The 16959-nt window shown below is 31.2% G+C and overlaps 2 protein-coding genes across 3 annotated transcripts; both read left to right on the top strand.

The window, feature by feature from the left end:
- Positions 1-3069, top strand: LOC107482117 (probable arabinosyltransferase ARAD1). Its single transcript, XM_016102511.3, has 4 exons — positions 1-675; positions 1312-1608; positions 1707-1802; positions 2168-3069. The coding sequence occupies exons 1-4, from the start codon at positions 199-201 to the stop codon at positions 2591-2593; spliced, it is 1296 nt and encodes a 431-aa protein (XP_015957997.1). The 5' UTR covers positions 1-198; the 3' UTR covers positions 2594-3069.
- An 866-nt stretch (positions 3070-3935) lies between these two features.
- LOC107482118 (transcription and mRNA export factor ENY2) lies at positions 3936-5497 on the top strand. Of its 2 annotated transcripts, none has more exons than XM_016102513.3 (5): positions 3936-4071; positions 4205-4298; positions 4369-4463; positions 4550-4626; positions 5096-5497. In XM_016102513.3, coding segments are annotated over exons 1-5 (342 nt in total). In that variant the 5' UTR covers positions 3936-4069; the 3' UTR covers positions 5170-5497. The 2 variants fall into 2 exon arrangements, with proteins under 2 accessions (XP_015957999.1, XP_015958000.1); XM_016102514.3 differs by having other exon boundaries at positions 4378-4463.
- The last annotated feature ends 11462 nt before the right edge of the window (positions 5498-16959 follow it).

Genomic DNA, 16959 nt, shown 5'->3' on the forward strand with positions numbered 1-16959 from the left:
TTGGAGTGCATTTCCCAACGGGTTCAGACACACGCTCTCTATTCTCTTCTCCAACAAAAAATGGCTTCCATAACTGATTTCGAATCCCAAGAAACCCAATAAACTAACTCCCCGAAAACAAACAGCACCGCCACCACCAGAAGAAGAGAGCACCCAAAAATCGAATCATTACAGAAACACTCTTAAGGAACCGAAGCCATGTTGGGAAAAGTGGTTCTCTCCTTCGTCTTTGTGCTCCTTCTCCTAATCTCATCCGCAATTTTCATTGGCCACCCCGATATCCGATCCCATTTCGTCCTAAAATCGCTTAATCAACCGGTTCAATGTGGACCCGAACCGCCTATTCGGGTTTACATGTACGATCTCCCACGCCGCTTTAACGTTGGCATGCTTAACAGCCAGAGCACGGAGGAGACTCCGGTAACCGCCAAGGACTTTCCGCCGTGGCCCGATAACTCTGGCCTGAGGAAGCAGCACAGCGTCGAGTACTGGATGATGGGCTCGCTCCTCTACGAACGCGACGGCGACAGCGTTGAAGACAGCAGAGATGCCGTTAGGGTTTCGGATCCGGAACTCGCGGACGCGTTCTTCGTCCCGTTCTTCTCGTCGCTGAGTTTCAACACGCATGGCCACACCATGACGGATCCGGATACCGAGTTTGATCGGCAATTGCAGGTGCGAGTTTCTTTTTTTTTTTTTCCTTTGGTTTGTAATTTGGTCTTTTTTAATTATATGATGAAGCCGTTGATTGTTTATGACATGTTTATTTGGAAATTGATTGATTTTTTAATAATTCAGAGTTCAGTTCCTTAGCGTTATTTTTTACCGGAAGCAATTTGGCATATTTGGGCATGGCTGATCAACATATTTATGAGAAGATTGATGTTTTGTATTAAAGGTTTTGGCTAAATTAGTCATGTTTAGAAACTTATTTTATGTTTTTTAGACCTTTATTCACATTTACAAGTGTTGATTATGGTTCCTTGGCTCCAAATGCTTCTCAAACATCATCAGTTAAATTTAGCCTTAGCCTTATATGCTATACTTCGAGCTTTTAGGGCAGTGGCACAGATACCATAAGATTTCCATTTGTCTTCTTAATGATCACTTAGTAAAAAGTGTATTATTTTCTTTTCGCCTCAACATGAATGGCCCAACTGTCATGTTAATGTGTTCTGTTTTTTACATGCTACGTAATCCTTTGTTGTACTAATGGAATGTGTCTTGTCTCTGTTCATATTTCCTGTGAGTATTTTATCCTGTTGTTTTTCAAAATCCATTGTTAATAGTGAAATGGCTTTTTTTGTTCAGGTTGATTTGATGGATATTTTGAACAAGTCGGAATACTGGAAAAGGTCTGGAGGTAGAGACCATGTATTTCCCATGACACACCCCAACGCCTTTAGGTTCCTCCGAGATCAACTGAATGAATCTATTCAAGTTGTTGTGGATTTTGGCCGCTATCCCAAAAAAATGTCTAATTTGAACAAAGATGTGGTGTCACCCTATGTCCATGTTGTAGATTCTTATACTGACGACGATCTTCAAGATCCGTATGAGGCTCGTTCCACATTGCTTTTCTTCCGAGGCAGGACTTTGCGGAAGGATGTATGTCTGGCTGAGTTTTTATTGGAAAAGATAATGTAAAATTTTAACTCTTTAAGGTTCAAAGGCAGTTATCTTTGTATGCTTTATTATGTTTGCAGGAAGGCATTATCAGGGCAAAACTAGCAAAGGTATTGGCCGGTATTAATGATGTTCACTATGAGCAAAGTTTTGCAACGGGAGAAAACATAAAAGCGGTATGCAGTGTTATATTTCATAGCTATTGCTCTTTTTTATCTTGTTTATAGTAGGGACTATTTTCGTTAATCATTCATCATAGTTTAAAGCTCTTGGATATGATTGTGCTATATCTATAGCTCAAAGTTTTCGGATAACTTTGGTTGAGAGTAATATAGTTGTGGCTCTCCAGACATTCTCTCTCTCTCTGTCTCTCTCTCTGACCTTTGAACTTCCTTTAGAATCTAATCAAGTTAGACTACTATATTTTCTAGTGGAGAAAATTAATTTTCAGTTAATTAATTTCTTTCTGTTCCCCTTTACTTGCCATTGTAAGATCACTAACTATATAGCATTCCTTTATGGCTTGTTACTGATAAAACAGTCAGCTCAAGGAATGCGTTCATCAAAGTTCTGTTTGGATCCAGCAGGAGACACACCATCATCTTGTCGTCTTTTTGATGCAATTGTCAGTCACTGTGTTCCTGTCATTGTGAGTGATCAAATTGAACTCCCCTTTGAGGATGAGATTGACTACACCAAGTTCTCGGTTTTCTTCTCTTTCAAAGAGGCATTGCAGCCTGGTTACATGGTCAATCAGCTTCGTCAATTTCCAAAGGAGAAATGGACCGAAATGTGGAGGCAGCTCAAAAACATCTCCCATCATTATGAATTCCAATACCCTCCAAAGAAAGAAGATGCTGTTAATATGTTGTGGAGACAGGTCAAGCACAAGATTCCTGCAGTCAAACTTTCTGTTCATAGAAGCCGAAGGTTAAAAGTCCCTGATTGGTGGCGGAGGAGGAGATGATTCTTGGATCTTTTTTTTTTTTGCTGATCTTGTATATTCACTCTCTTCAGTTATGGTGACTATACCCCCCAAAAAGGAAGAATCTCAGTTGATACGTCCTCGTTTCTGAGCATTTCGAAATAGATACTTTTGTAGAAGTTTCAATGTGTTGTTTGGATCTTCGGTCTCTGATATGGATGACGTGTACAGTTCACTTGGGAGCTTGATGTTCATAAACATTCCTGGTTCCGATGGAGTTCCTGGGATCTTCTGCTCACTTCTTAACGTGCAATGTCTGTTGCTTCTTTTATTGGTCATTTTGGTTGAGTAGCGAGCACTAGCAATATGCTCTGAATCGGGTTAAGAAAGATATATGGGAAAGGGATCAAGGTTTTTTCATTTGCATTTCATCGTGTTACCCAATTGAGTTTGTACATCCCGCGTTGATATCATCGTATCATTAAACTACTTAAATGACAAAATTCTTTTGAGTTCAACCTCACTTGTATGTATTTAAACTTTCTAAACTCTAAAGGGATAAAATATTATTCCACAAATTAGCTAGTTGAGGACCCCCCTTTAAATTTGGGAGATGTTTAGATTTATCATTTATCTCAATGCTAGAATATGCTCTCATTTGTTTTGTACTTAAGGCGCTGTGGAGGTTCAACTAGCCTTTCCAACCATTAAGGCAACAACCTTCGAAAGATATTTGTGTGGACTTTGTAAATCTCATCTCTAATAATAACAGAAGAGGTGGTAAAATGTGTACTTATAAAAATTAATGTATTTTGGATATAATTTTTTTTCACTTGACAATTATTATATTGGATGAAGAGAGTAGTTAGCTGATCGATGCCCTTAGCATGATTTTCTTTTTTTGGAAGAATAACAATAATTATTTTGGTCATTATTGGTAATAAATTCATTCTTGCCGCTAAATATCAAATAAAGTCAAATAATTACGGTAGATATTCCTAATGTTTTAGGAGAATTATTAGAAAGATAAATTATTTTTCTTTCCAACCATACATATATATAGGCTTTGTTTTGGAATAATCTAACCAATTTGGATTCTCTCAATTTTATTTCTCACTTAAAAGGATAGCATATAATATCTAGTCCTTTAATATTTTTTTTTATATTCTTTTAGTCTCATCTATAAAATATATGATAAAAGATCATATTTGATTTTTTAGGTGATATTTTTTTTTGAAAAGATTCATTCCCTAATCTAACCATATAGTTTTTTTTTTTGGTCAAACCTAACCATCGAGATATTGCTTCCAAATGTAAGGCCTGAACGGGCCTCCTTGGGTCAATGAGAAGGCTGTGGGCCCGCGGCCCATAGGAAAGCCTTTTATGGAATTCTGGTTCCTATTTCCAGATTCGCACCGACCTCACTACTCGAACTCGCGATTGAGCTATGCTCCAATAAACTCTCCAACTGGAAGAAAAAGGCTTGTATTTGTATGAGCCAGAGATAACGAAACGAAAATGTGAGTTTCAATTGATAATACAGAAGAAGAAGCAGAAGAATGAATGTTACAGTAGTTTTTGTTGTTGTTTCTGCTGCTGTTGAACTGAGTAAGTAATAAGTAACATTTTTTTTTGTCGATATTCTGAAATCAGGAGGGCTTCGGTTAATCGGCCCCCAACGCCAACCCCCGAATCAGAGGAACCGCAAGATCCCGAGCTCACACTTCGAGAAATCATCAACATCAAGGTTCCTGTTCTCTCCTTCTGGCTTCGGATTATTTATTTTCTTTATATTTTTATTTAATTTGGTTTTTTAGCTGATTGAGAGCGGAGAGAAAGAGCGCTTGAAGGAGCTTCTCAGGGAAAGACTCATTGAATGCGGTTGGAGGGATGAGATGAAATCTCTTTGCAGGTATTTTTTTTTTTTGTAATTAATAGTTAGTAATTATTACAAGCTATCATTTTGGATTTGACTAGGGTTAACTCATGGTTAATTAGGGCATTCGCCAAGAAGAAAGGGAGGAATAATGTAACGGTCGATGATCTTGTCCAGGTTATTACCCCTAAAGGCAGAGGTCTGTGCTTTTCTTTCTTTTTCTTTTAAGTTTTTATTATGCTTTTGATATTCAACTTGTGTTCTCGGGAATTTTGTAATTGCGGCATCTCGATGACTTGTTGCTGATGATCATGCAGATTTCGTAATAAACTATAAACTTTCTAAAATGCATCAGGCTTTTTGAGCATTGCCCCATCAATTCCTGTTGTTGTTTGTCAGTTGGAATCATTTTGCAGTTATATAACTTTACGTCATTGTAATCATAAGAAGCATTCTAAATTCTCCTTGTTTAGAAATTATGAGGATATCTGGGATGATTGTTTAGGAGGGATGCATCTTTATTCTTTTGTAAAGTTTAGGTGATACTACACTTGATACCTTTGTATTTCGTAATAACCTCCCTTGATAAACATTAAGCTTGCATGATGTTGAAATTTACTTAGTATGGCTGGAAATACGATTGATGCCGCGTTTTCTTTTCAATGCAGCTTCTGTTCCAGACTCTGTGAAAGCTGAGTTATTACAACGAATTAGATCATTTCTTGCATCGGCTGCTATATGATCGTGATAGCATTGTATCAGTGTGTGCATTCTCTGAATGGTAAGAGGCACGAACTCCACAACTAGCTATCCTGTCAACTGTTGTTTTGTGTAATATTATCTGTAAAGTTTGGACAAGCTTTATAGGTTACATCATGTTTGAAAAAGAGAAAAGCAAAAACGGGGGGTGGGTTTTCTGAGTTCTGTCCAGGCATGTAAACTTCAGGTTGAGTATTCTTGTTTCCCAATCAATTGCTAGGCATAGTTCATGAAAAATATTAGAAACACTAAATTGTAACATCCTTATCTACTTGTATTCCCTCCTGAGTACTTAGTTTGATTGAATTGAACGACTCTGGATCTTGTACTTGTTTCAAGAAGACTAACAGTAGAAACAAACAAAATCAAAAACCTTGTTTAACAGAGTTTATCAAGAGGATTAGAGGAACAAGAGCCCGGGTCATATGGGGATCACTAATCGAAATAAATCAATTGTGATCCGACGCTGGCCAATATCTCAATACATAAGGGCGTGTTTGTAAGTTGAAGTTTAGGAGGTGAGGGGAAGGGTTTAAAGAGTAAAGTGGAGTCTATACGCTGAAGCCGTTTCCTTTAATTCATTCGCCTTTAAAATGCTTACAAACACAACCTGACAGTTACTTCGCATCCTATCTTAATGATTGATCCGTTTGAATGAATAAATAGTTAGCGTTTCGAGCAGTGTTTCAGTTTGGGATTGCTTTATCCACGTCTTGTTAGTCATTAGACCAGCGAAAACATGCCAAATTATGTATAGACAACTCGCCCAAAACTGATACATTTAAGTTGTTTTTGATATACAAAGCAGATGTATTTATGGGTGTAATGATTATTCTGACTAAGAATAACTGGGATATGACAATGAGTTAAATCTCAAAATAGTCCTGATTGGAGTCTTAAAGAAATCTCTGAAATTAATAATTATTCAAATTCGTATCCGAAATTGTCTTTTGAGACTCACAGTAGTCCCTAAAATAATTTTCGGCACGTTCTTCTTTCCCTTTTTCATTTCCAGTTTTTCTTTCCGTTCTCCTTTTACGGTTCCTATCTCCTTCTTCAACCCTTATCCAATTTTCCTTTCCATTTTCCGCTCTTTTTTTTTTCCTCCAACCCATTCTCAATTTCTCATTTCTTTCTTTCCTTTTCGGTAATCACTGTCAATAAAAAACAGGACTTTGTAATTGTTTAAGCAATTCAGATGAAATAAAATAATAATTTATTAATTTACACAGAGAGATAATGAAAGATGAAAAGAATTGTCACCTTTTTCTGAGAAGAGGTAACAGAAGAGAAAAAGGTTATCATCATGGCCTATCTTTCTCTCAGATGTAAGTTATAGCTTCCTCCTAAGTTATAGCTTCCTCCTGTGAGGTTTTATTGCCTTCTCTCCCATTAAACAAAGAATAAAATTATACAATTTCAGCTTTCTACAATGTTTCTAATTCTCAGGCTCCACTTTTTTTATGAGGTAAATTTTGTTTTATTCATGTGAATCTTGCATGTACTGTTTTTCTTCATTATCATTACAAGTTTAGCCAATTTGATTCCATTATTGTGTTTGAATTTTTAATGTTAGTGTGTTACAATTGAACAGCAGAGAGGAATTTGTGAATTGAATATAATTTGGAAGGGAAGGAGAAGGGGAAGGGGAAGGGGAAGGAAAGACTGTTTTTTTTTAATAAATATAAAACGACGTTATTTTAGTGGTGGTTTTTTTTTTAAATAAATATAAAACGACGTCGTTTTAGTGGTTTTCAATGATAAGGATGGACGAAAATTATATTAGGAACTAGTGTGAGTTTCGGAAGACAATTTTAGCGACCAATTTGAGTAATTATTAATTTCAGAGATTACTTTGAGGCTCGAGTGCAAGTTTAGGGGCTACTTTGAGATTTAACTCATATAACAACTCTAGTATGGCTCTTATTCGATTGAACAAGTGGATGATTGATTTTGAGAGTAATCGGTCAAATTCGTCATTAAAGATATTTTTTAATCAAATCCGTTATTTAAATATTTTAATTTACACATCTTAGTTTTTCTGTCACTTTTTTTATTAATTACATCAAAATTCGTTGATATGGTAGTCAAGTGACGCCACACTGACAACAACATACATTTCACAGTCTTAATTGATGGCTAACATGATAAATTTATGAAATTAAATCAAATCAATTCTAAATTAAGGATAATTTTGAGACATTAGAAATTTTTAATTTAGAAGCCAATTAGAATTGATATGTGTGTGCTGCTATGTTACTTAATGTGTCATATGATATCAACAAATTCTAATACTATCAATTACGAAAGTAATGAAATGACTAATATGACTAACTAAATTTTTAAAAAACGGCTTTGATCAAATTTTTTTTTTAGAAATTAATTTAAAAAATGAATAATATTTGAGTGATGAATTTGACCAATTAATCTTAATTTGGATTAATTGATTGGGTTTTGCCACCGGTGATTATCAAATTTCCTTTATTTCTTATTTCTCTCCTTTTTTGTTGGTATTTTTAGATATTAGGTGTTAAAATTGTGCCTATATAAAGATACGCGGTAAATTAGTCAACCGCCAAAAAGAAGGAATTTTTTTTTTCTTATTATAAAATTAAAAAATTTTATTTTTTGAAAAAATTTGATTGAAACTTTAATTTCTGAATCTAATTTTTTTGAGCAAGTTTGCCATAATTACCAACAAACTTTAAATTTCTAAGCTTTACTACCGACAATGACAACGACCATCATTATCATCGTTTTTAAAAATACACAAAAATAAGTCGTATTTAACAATAGTATAGTAGAAATGGTGTTTTTCTAACACCTTAATTTTGAATAAATCTAGTTTAGTTTAATTTAGGTGAAAAAAAAGTTGGAGAGTTGAATACTGGACAAACAATAAATATGACTTCTTCAACATAGATGGTGACAATAGCAACTATTATGATCATCTCCAATAGTACACAAGAATAATATATATTTAACAATGATGTAGTAGGAGTGGTGCTACCCAACACAAAAAAACTTAAAAATTTGAAGTTTGCCGGATACAACAAACTTTGTGAATTTATAGTTACGACTTGTCCCACCAAAAAAAAAAAGTTAGATTCTCGAAATTAAAGTTTCAATAATTTTTTTCGAAAAATAATTTTTTTTATAATAAAAAAAACTCCAAGAAGAACCTATAGGCTTCTTGGGCCTAGGCTCTGCGGATTACTAACAATCAATACTCAACATTAACTCCAGCAATATCTTTTTCATTATTTTGATGAAAATCAAAAGCAAGAAGCAACTTCTTATATGGACTATATTCCTAACAGGTTGTAAGCAAAAAACTAAGTTGTTCTTGACCAAAATAAAAGTCATTTGTTAACCAAAAACATATATATAAAAGTCATTTGGTAATCAAATTCAATAATTTATATAAAAACTCGTTGGATTTACATGTATTTAGAATTTAAAAAGTTAAATTTAGGTGTGGAGCTAAATTTGTATACTTTTTTTTATATAGACATCGAGGCCTAAAGTCCCAAAAAAAAAAACTAGATAAAAATTATCCTAAAAAAAGCAGTTCCAATAAAATTTGCATTAAAACTTAAAGAAATATACGATAAAAACTATCATAAATTTGTTTACTTTTAACACGAGCTTGATAGCCTTGGTCATTTGTTCCGTTTGATTTTTTTTCCTGGTTATACAATATGGTGTGGTGATAAAAGGATAATTGTCATTCATTGTATTGCTTTTATCTATGATAATACAAGATAAAAAGAAATAGTGAACTTATATATACTCTCAAAAGATTTGGTATTTTTGAGCAAACACTATTAGTAGAAGTGTTTTAACTTTTTATTTTAATAAATGATTTATTTTTTAAACGCTTTTTATTAAGTAAGGAGTATTGTATTTTTTATTAATTAAACAAATGTTAATTTTTTATTTATTATATTTTATAAAAATTTATTAGAATTTAGAATTAAGATTTAAGATTTAAAGTTCAATATTTAGAATTTAAAATATAGGGATTAAGATTTAAGATTTAGACTTTAAAGTTTAAAAAATGATACACTTTTTTTTTTTGGAGTGCGTTAGCATTTGTCTAAATAAATACATAACAAATATATTAAAAATTTAAATTTTATATGTTTATTTAAAAACTTTATATGTTTTTAAGATATATATTAGATGTTAACTAAATCCAATAAAAAATATGAGGAATATTAGGATTAGCAAATTTTATGATTTGTAATAATTAATTACTCATTATTAGTATTTTTAATAGTATGAGATTACATCTAATGATGTAAGATTTTTTTTTGCTAATTAAGTACTGACTAAATTTTAATAAAAATATTGGTCTTTTAGACTTTCTTAAAATATATAATAAAACTGGTTGATTTGTCAACGTTAAATAGTAAAAACTGACTGGCAAAACCATTTTATTCTTGTTTACTTATATGAAGTTACTTTGGTTTGCTTGTCAACATTTAATGTGGACGTTATGTTAGTCTAAATACAAGTGTATGTATTCATAATCCAGTCTATTAAAATTTTAAAACTACCCCATTTTTTAAGAATTAGAATCAAACAGTGTTTAAATTAACTAACCGGTACGAACCAGTCCAAATGAAGCAATCTAAGAGTAGGCGAATGCCAACAAATTCAGAGAGCCCGTTTCGTTGCATAACTATAACATTAAAGAGACCCAAAAAAAAAAATCAGAACTTATCTTATTTAATATTTATTAATTATCCTTTTCAGCTTTCTTATATAGTAGAGCTGATATTTTTCTCCACTGAAATGCTATCATTAGCATATAATTAATTATATAAGTTCCCAATATATGAATGATTAAATAGTCATGGGAATTCATCTCCTTCTGTAGCACTCTGGAATGCATCTATTTTTGGAATGAGAGCAAGTCTATGTGGCTAGGGTTGCCATGCTAGCTAGCTGTTTATTGTGTTGAAGGTCCACCACCTTCTAATAATAGTATGTAGGTGGCCAATGCCTATTGGTGGCTTTCCCATTAGGGTAAGGTGTCTCATCCCACCCCGTATAATGGCCTATTAATTAATTCATATCAAAAACATTTTGGGTGTATCATGGAGTATAAATGTGTAATCCTCTATAGTCTATACAATATATATGCACGCACATGATAACATATTAAATATAAGTAGTGGTTCTAGATACTTGAGTTTTGTTCTTTTTAAAGTTTTACTTCAAATATTTATGTATAAATATATATGTAGTTTAATTTATATTTAATGTGTATTTATATTTTAATATGTATTTTATACTGGTGGCTGATTTTGATATACACGTAACAGAACTCCAATCCTCTTGAAATAATTGTAGTTGAATAACCGTATTCCGCATGAATCTTGCTGGTTATAGCTGTACAGTAATCTTCATGACCATTGATTCGGTGCTTTCATCCAATCATCACTTCACAATTGATGTATGCATGGTATGGTATATATGAGTTAACATGAAGTAATATTTTTCTGGATCTTGCTTTAATAAATAGTGGAGCCCTCCATAGATTAATTTTTTATTAAAATAGCAAGAGTATCCAGATTCACTGGAAGGGAGGTAGCCACGCATGTCCACCAACTTTAGGATCAAATATTAGTTTAATGTAAATGTTCTGGATTATATAATATGATGCGGAAATATTTTAGGACAGACAAAGACATAAAATGAATAATATAATAACGGAGAAGATATTATTGGATTCATGCAGAATATTTTTTTGGACATTTTCTTCGGCCGAAATCCTCCAGCTTCCTTTATTTTCTTCAAGCTCCTTCTATCTCCTTTCTGCGAAGCTGGAACTCGCAATAATTAGTGGCCGTGGCGGCGGTTGATTATTTAATTTAATTATTATACATAAAATTAAAGCTGTATTTTTTGTTAGTAAGGTTTTGTAGAATTACTTTTTTTTTTCTTGGTCTCCAAATATTACTTTATATGAATTGACGATTTCATCTAGTTAAAAATCAATTTTCTTGTATTGTTGTGCATGCAGTGATTATAGACTGTTAAATAAAATTTATATCTACAATAGATTAATTTTTAATCTATTGAATTGAAAAATACCGTGAATAACAAAAAATATTTACATGATTGTCCTGAGATTTTTACAGTAAAAAATAAATCTTAAATTATTCTTTGAGCCAACTTACTATATATGAACAAAAGTATGATTATTCGAAGGTATTATATAACAGTGAATAATTGGTCCAGGAGAAAAAAAAGGAGAAAGCCACATAGTTTAATATTGGAACTAGAATAATTGATCTTTAATTTCTTAATCTGTGTGACTTTATGCTTCCATATATCTATCCATCTGTATGATTTTGCTGTCAAAAATCAAAATCCTACAGTTCGTTGTAAATTATAAATGATATGATCTTTGATATCTTTATACGAACAATACTACATATTTAATAAATATTATTATTTTTTTGTTAGGCTAACAATAATTTACCTCCTTACAGTTATATTTATAAAAAATTTATATACAAAAAATATATAATTTATACTTATATTTATCATATTTATTAAAATTTATACATATGAATCAATACAATTTATATTTATATTTTTAGAATTTACTTATATAAATTAGTAAAATTTATTTATTAAAGACAATTTAATATTTATACTGATAAAATAATAACAAAAAAATATTAAAAATTGCTAGCCAAAGAATATCTCATTTTATATTTTGCATCAAACTGCTACTGCTAAGGATTCAAAGCATAGATGACTGTCAAGTCATCAAGATTTTCAAGATACCAAGTAATTAAAAAGTATGCAATCATTTAACGTTTGAAATTCGGAACATTAAACCTTTCTACCAAGGGTAAAAAAAAATTGAATAATAAAACTAAGATCACATTGTTGTAGCAAAGAGACTCATCACCATGTGTGTCTTTATTTTATTTTTCAAACTTTCTGTGATAAACGTAAAGAATATTTACTTTTCTTCTTTAGATTTAAAGCTAATGTATTTTTTTTTAATTTGTAAGTGTCCTTCGATCGATGTCTCTATGAATGAAGTTTTATTTTAAATTAAAAAAAAAGGTTTTGGATGCAAATTGCTGCATGATACGTGTGTTGGTAGTGGTGGGCTGTACAGTAAGAAAAAGATGGGCGTTTTCTGAAACTAAAGTTCGAAGGATTAATAATGTTAACAAAGTAATCGAATGGGTGATTAGTGGTGGTCCTCTTTAATTCTTTATTACAATCTTCCAAACATGCATGGAGTTTAGTGGAGAGATTATTAGATATATACAATATAGATTATAAATTTCATTCAAAGTTTTTTAAAATTTTATCTTAGAATTAATTAATATATATAGGAGTCTAACACAATGTCAGAAAGAATGATATATTAGTACTGGCTAATCTAATTAATACTCGTCGCATTAATTTAGTGATCTAAATAAAGCTCTAGCTCAAAAAAATTTAAAAAACTATTTTGCTAAAAGAATGCGTTTACACCAAAAATAAATTAAAAAATCCTATGCATCTCATAAAAGAAATTGTTTATATAAAAGTCTTTGTTAATTAAATAAATTTTCATTCATTCATTATTTATTCTATTTTATATCACTAATTTAATATATATTTAGGATTTAAAAATTAAAATTTTAAAATTTAAAATATTTTATTTTTTCTTCTTATTTACCTTTAATATTAAATTAAATATCTATGAGCATTGCATTTTTTTTCCTGAATAGCATTAGCATTTTCTTTAAAATAATAAAAAGGAAATGAGTTTAATTTTTGTTTTAGTGTATATGTTTTCTCTATTGATTAAAGTGGATTATTATTAAGAATAAGTATAGAGAATTAATTTTAATTAATTAATATTATCTAATTTTTATTGTAATTTTTTAAAAAATTCTCATCTTTTAGAGGATTAAGAAATGGATATTTAAAAATTAAAGTTTATTTATGATTCAAAATTTTTTAGATGATATTAATTAAAAAATGATTTATTTAGTTAAACTCTTGGGATTAAATATTTAGGTAAAAAGAAACAATCTTAGATAAAAAATATATAAAATTTTAAAAAATACATGGACAAAAATTATATGTGAAAGATTTTTGGGTGGACAAACATATATTTTAATAATTTAAAATACTCAATGTACACACAAAAGATTAGTAACGATGAACAAAAGTGACACGTCGTTAATGGCGTTCCATTTCTGTCAAATTTACTACCTATATAGCTATGTAAACATGACAAGGTAGACTATTTAGTGAGTTTTAAGTGAAAATTAGTTAATTTAAGAAATAAAAAAAGAAAATAAAACTCCCAAAGAGTATTAGGTGCCCTCATTTCTAAGAGGACGTTATTTCTTACTCCAATTACAAAGATTTGCAAAATCAAGAGATGAGAGGTGAAGCTGAGTCCAGGTTTGAGGGTAAAGCGAGACTACCATGATGAGAGAACAACTTTAGTGATATTGGTGGTTTTTCGTTAGAGATGTGACGAAAAGAAACAAGAATAAATACCCTTTTAATGGTAGCAAATGCTGCTACGGCATGGATGTTGTGCTGTTAAAGTCATGAACGATGGAAAATCTAAATAGATAATTTTTATGATGCCCTATTATAAGGTACGTGTACACTAACCGTTGTCTCTACTGTAAAAAATTTTAGTTTATATTAATTCATTTTTTTCTCTTTCATATTTGTGTGGAACAGAAATTAGATATGAGATGTAATTATTTTATTTGAGTTGATGAATTTAAAAATGAATATAAAGAGAATGCCATTTTTTATGAGACTTATTACATCAGTTATAATCACAGAAGATAATATAAATATTAGTAAAAAAAAATATAGATGATTCTAATGCAAAAGTTGTTAGGCCAACTGTGGAGAGCTCTCGACAACAGGGGAGACTTTCGAGAGGAATCAAGCGAGAGAACATAAGATGAGAAAACACCACATCCAATTTAAAACCTTAAAATAGTAAGTTAATGGGTAAACTCCTCACTCTTCTTTGCTTTTTTTGATGTGAAACTAACTTCAACACTCTTCACACTTGTAACATTAACAATCACACTGTCGCAAAACACCACAAACACAACGGGACACGCTGCTCGAATCACCTTTGTCGGGATAACCATCGGCTCTGATACCACTTGTTGTTGTGCCAACCGTGGAGAGCTCTTGTCGGGATAACCATCGGCTCTGATACCACTTGTTGTTGTGCCAACCGTGGAGACCTTTGCCGGGATAACCATCGGCTCTGATACCACTTGTTGTTATGCCAACCGTGTAGAGCTCAATCACTGGGGAGACTTCAGGGAGGAATCAAGCGAGAGAACATAAGATGAAAAGACACCACATCCAACTCAAAACCTTAAGATAGTAAGTTAATGGGTCTCTCATCTTATAAATTCCTCACTCTTTCTTTCTTTTTTTGATATAGGATTAACTTCAACATTCTTTACACTCGTAACATTAACAAAATTGATATTAAAATTAATTGTTAGGATGAATTTAGATATTAGTAACATAAGGACATTGATAATTGGTTTGTATATTGGTGAGGAAATGTTGATATTGGTGAGCTTGTTTCAAAAATAGGACACCCAATATTTTTTGAGACTGTTATTTTTTTTATTTAAATTAGCTAATTTCTATCTAAGTCTTACTAAAGAGACCACTTTGCCATGCTACATAACTAAGTAGACAGTAAATTTAATGGAAGTGGAGTCCTCCTAACAACGTATCACTTCTGTTCATCATTACTAATTTTTTATGTGTACATTGAGTATTTTGAATGATTAGAGTGAACATTTATCCATCCAAAAAATTTTCGTATATATTTTTCCCTTTTACTCATTTTTAAAAGTATATTATTAGGTAGCAATCAGAAAAATAAAAAAGTAAGTAATAATATTTAGGTAACTTAGTAGAAGGGATGGGGAAGTGGCATGATTGTGACGGGTAAAGCTTGTGGAGGTTTACAGCACACAGTGAAACACATGTACAATCTTGTTCATACCAAGTGTGATGCATGCCCTTTAGTTTTTGGAAGTGCGTGCTTCCATTCTCCATTATTGCGCAACTTAACTGTGAAAATATCATTCCGTAAGATTTTCAGTAACACATGGCGTTGATAAATATGGCTCCTGCCTTATTATTGCATAGGACTGTCCTTTTTATAAACTAAAGATATAAAAATAAAGGAGACCAAAAGAGAATATCAAAGTGTATGCATAGAAGTTAAAAAAAAAAAAGAAGAAAAAAACAAAAGATAAAGTCGTAGCATTTTCTTGAAATACCATATATGTGGACATTAATGGTTGAGTTCAATCCTTACTAAATGGTGATAAAAATCTCTCAATTTCATCATGTCTTTAAAAAATTGCAAACAAAAGGAATAACGTTCCAACAATGTGAAAACAAAATAACATGTGGCTCTTAATTCACTCTGTTTAAGACTTTAACTTGTGGTAGTAGCTAGGGCGTCACGGGTTGCAAATAGTTATTACTATGTTCATTATTATTGCACAACATTATTATTAGGCTTTCAAGATTATGTACTATAATTAAAAAAAATTGATAAAAGAATTTGAAGTTTATTTCTGAGAAACTAAAATAATAGATATAGTCACTTGAAAAGGTGGGTCAATTTTTTTGTCTATAAAAATGAGATGAATGATATACTAAAATATTATAATTTTTGGAATTTTTTAAATTACAGAAAGTACATAAATTAAAAAGTTTATTTTTGTACTTTAAATTTTTTAATTTTTTTGACACATAAATTAGACAGTCTAATTTCAAAAATTAAAAAATCTAATTTTTTAACATTAAAAAATTAAATGATCTAATTTCTGTACTTTTTAAAAATAAAAAAATTTGATTTTTTTATTCTAAATTAAACAGTACCATATTTGAGATTAATATCTCAACACTCTATAATTTTTAAAAAATATTATTATCAATCCAATATCAAAAATTAAAAAGGACAATAAAACCGAATATAGTAAAATAATAAAAAATGGTATAAATTTTGTTGTCTTGTATTAAAACTTAAAAGTATAAAATAATAATTAATTTAAAATATTTTAGTTTCTAAAGAGACCAAATTATAAAATAAAAATATCAGGTGGAACAGGAATCGGATTGTGTGTTTAGACTCGTGTATAGAATTGCACACATTGAGCGTGTTATATATAGAGATGGTTGACCATTGACTTTGATAACTTTAGTGGTAACACCGGGAAGTGGAAACTTTATACGACTGTGTCGGGGGACTCAGCAAATCTTAGTTACTGAGTCAATAGATCATCTTTCTTGATTCTGCCTCTAAAGCAACCAGCAGAGCTACCACACCCTATACATCCTAAGCTTCTTGTAGCTTCCCATCTATAGTATATAATTTCAATAATTGAGTCGTGAACATTATAAATTCCTTCCTCTTTTTATAGCATGGTTACGGGGTATCATTACCATAATAACCTCTTAATTAACTCTTCAAAGAAAATATGGTAATAATTTTTCAGGATAAAAAGAAGGGTAGATGTATGTGGGTGTGGTGTGATTCTGACATAAAGTGTGGGGGAAGTTGTTGTTAATTAGACATGAGAGAATATTGTACACGTCATAACTCATAATATAAGCGCAAAGTGGTTGCCAACTTAACTATGGTTAAGCTCCTTAACCACACATCCTTAACCTCTACTCAAAGGCCACACTATATATACATGCTGTAGCCCCATGACACACG

Source organism: Arachis duranensis, chromosome 3 (assembly GCF_000817695.3).
Source record: "Arachis duranensis cultivar V14167 chromosome 3, aradu.V14167.gnm2.J7QH, whole genome shotgun sequence".
Taxonomy (NCBI): Eukaryota; Viridiplantae; Streptophyta; class Magnoliopsida; order Fabales; family Fabaceae; genus Arachis; species Arachis duranensis.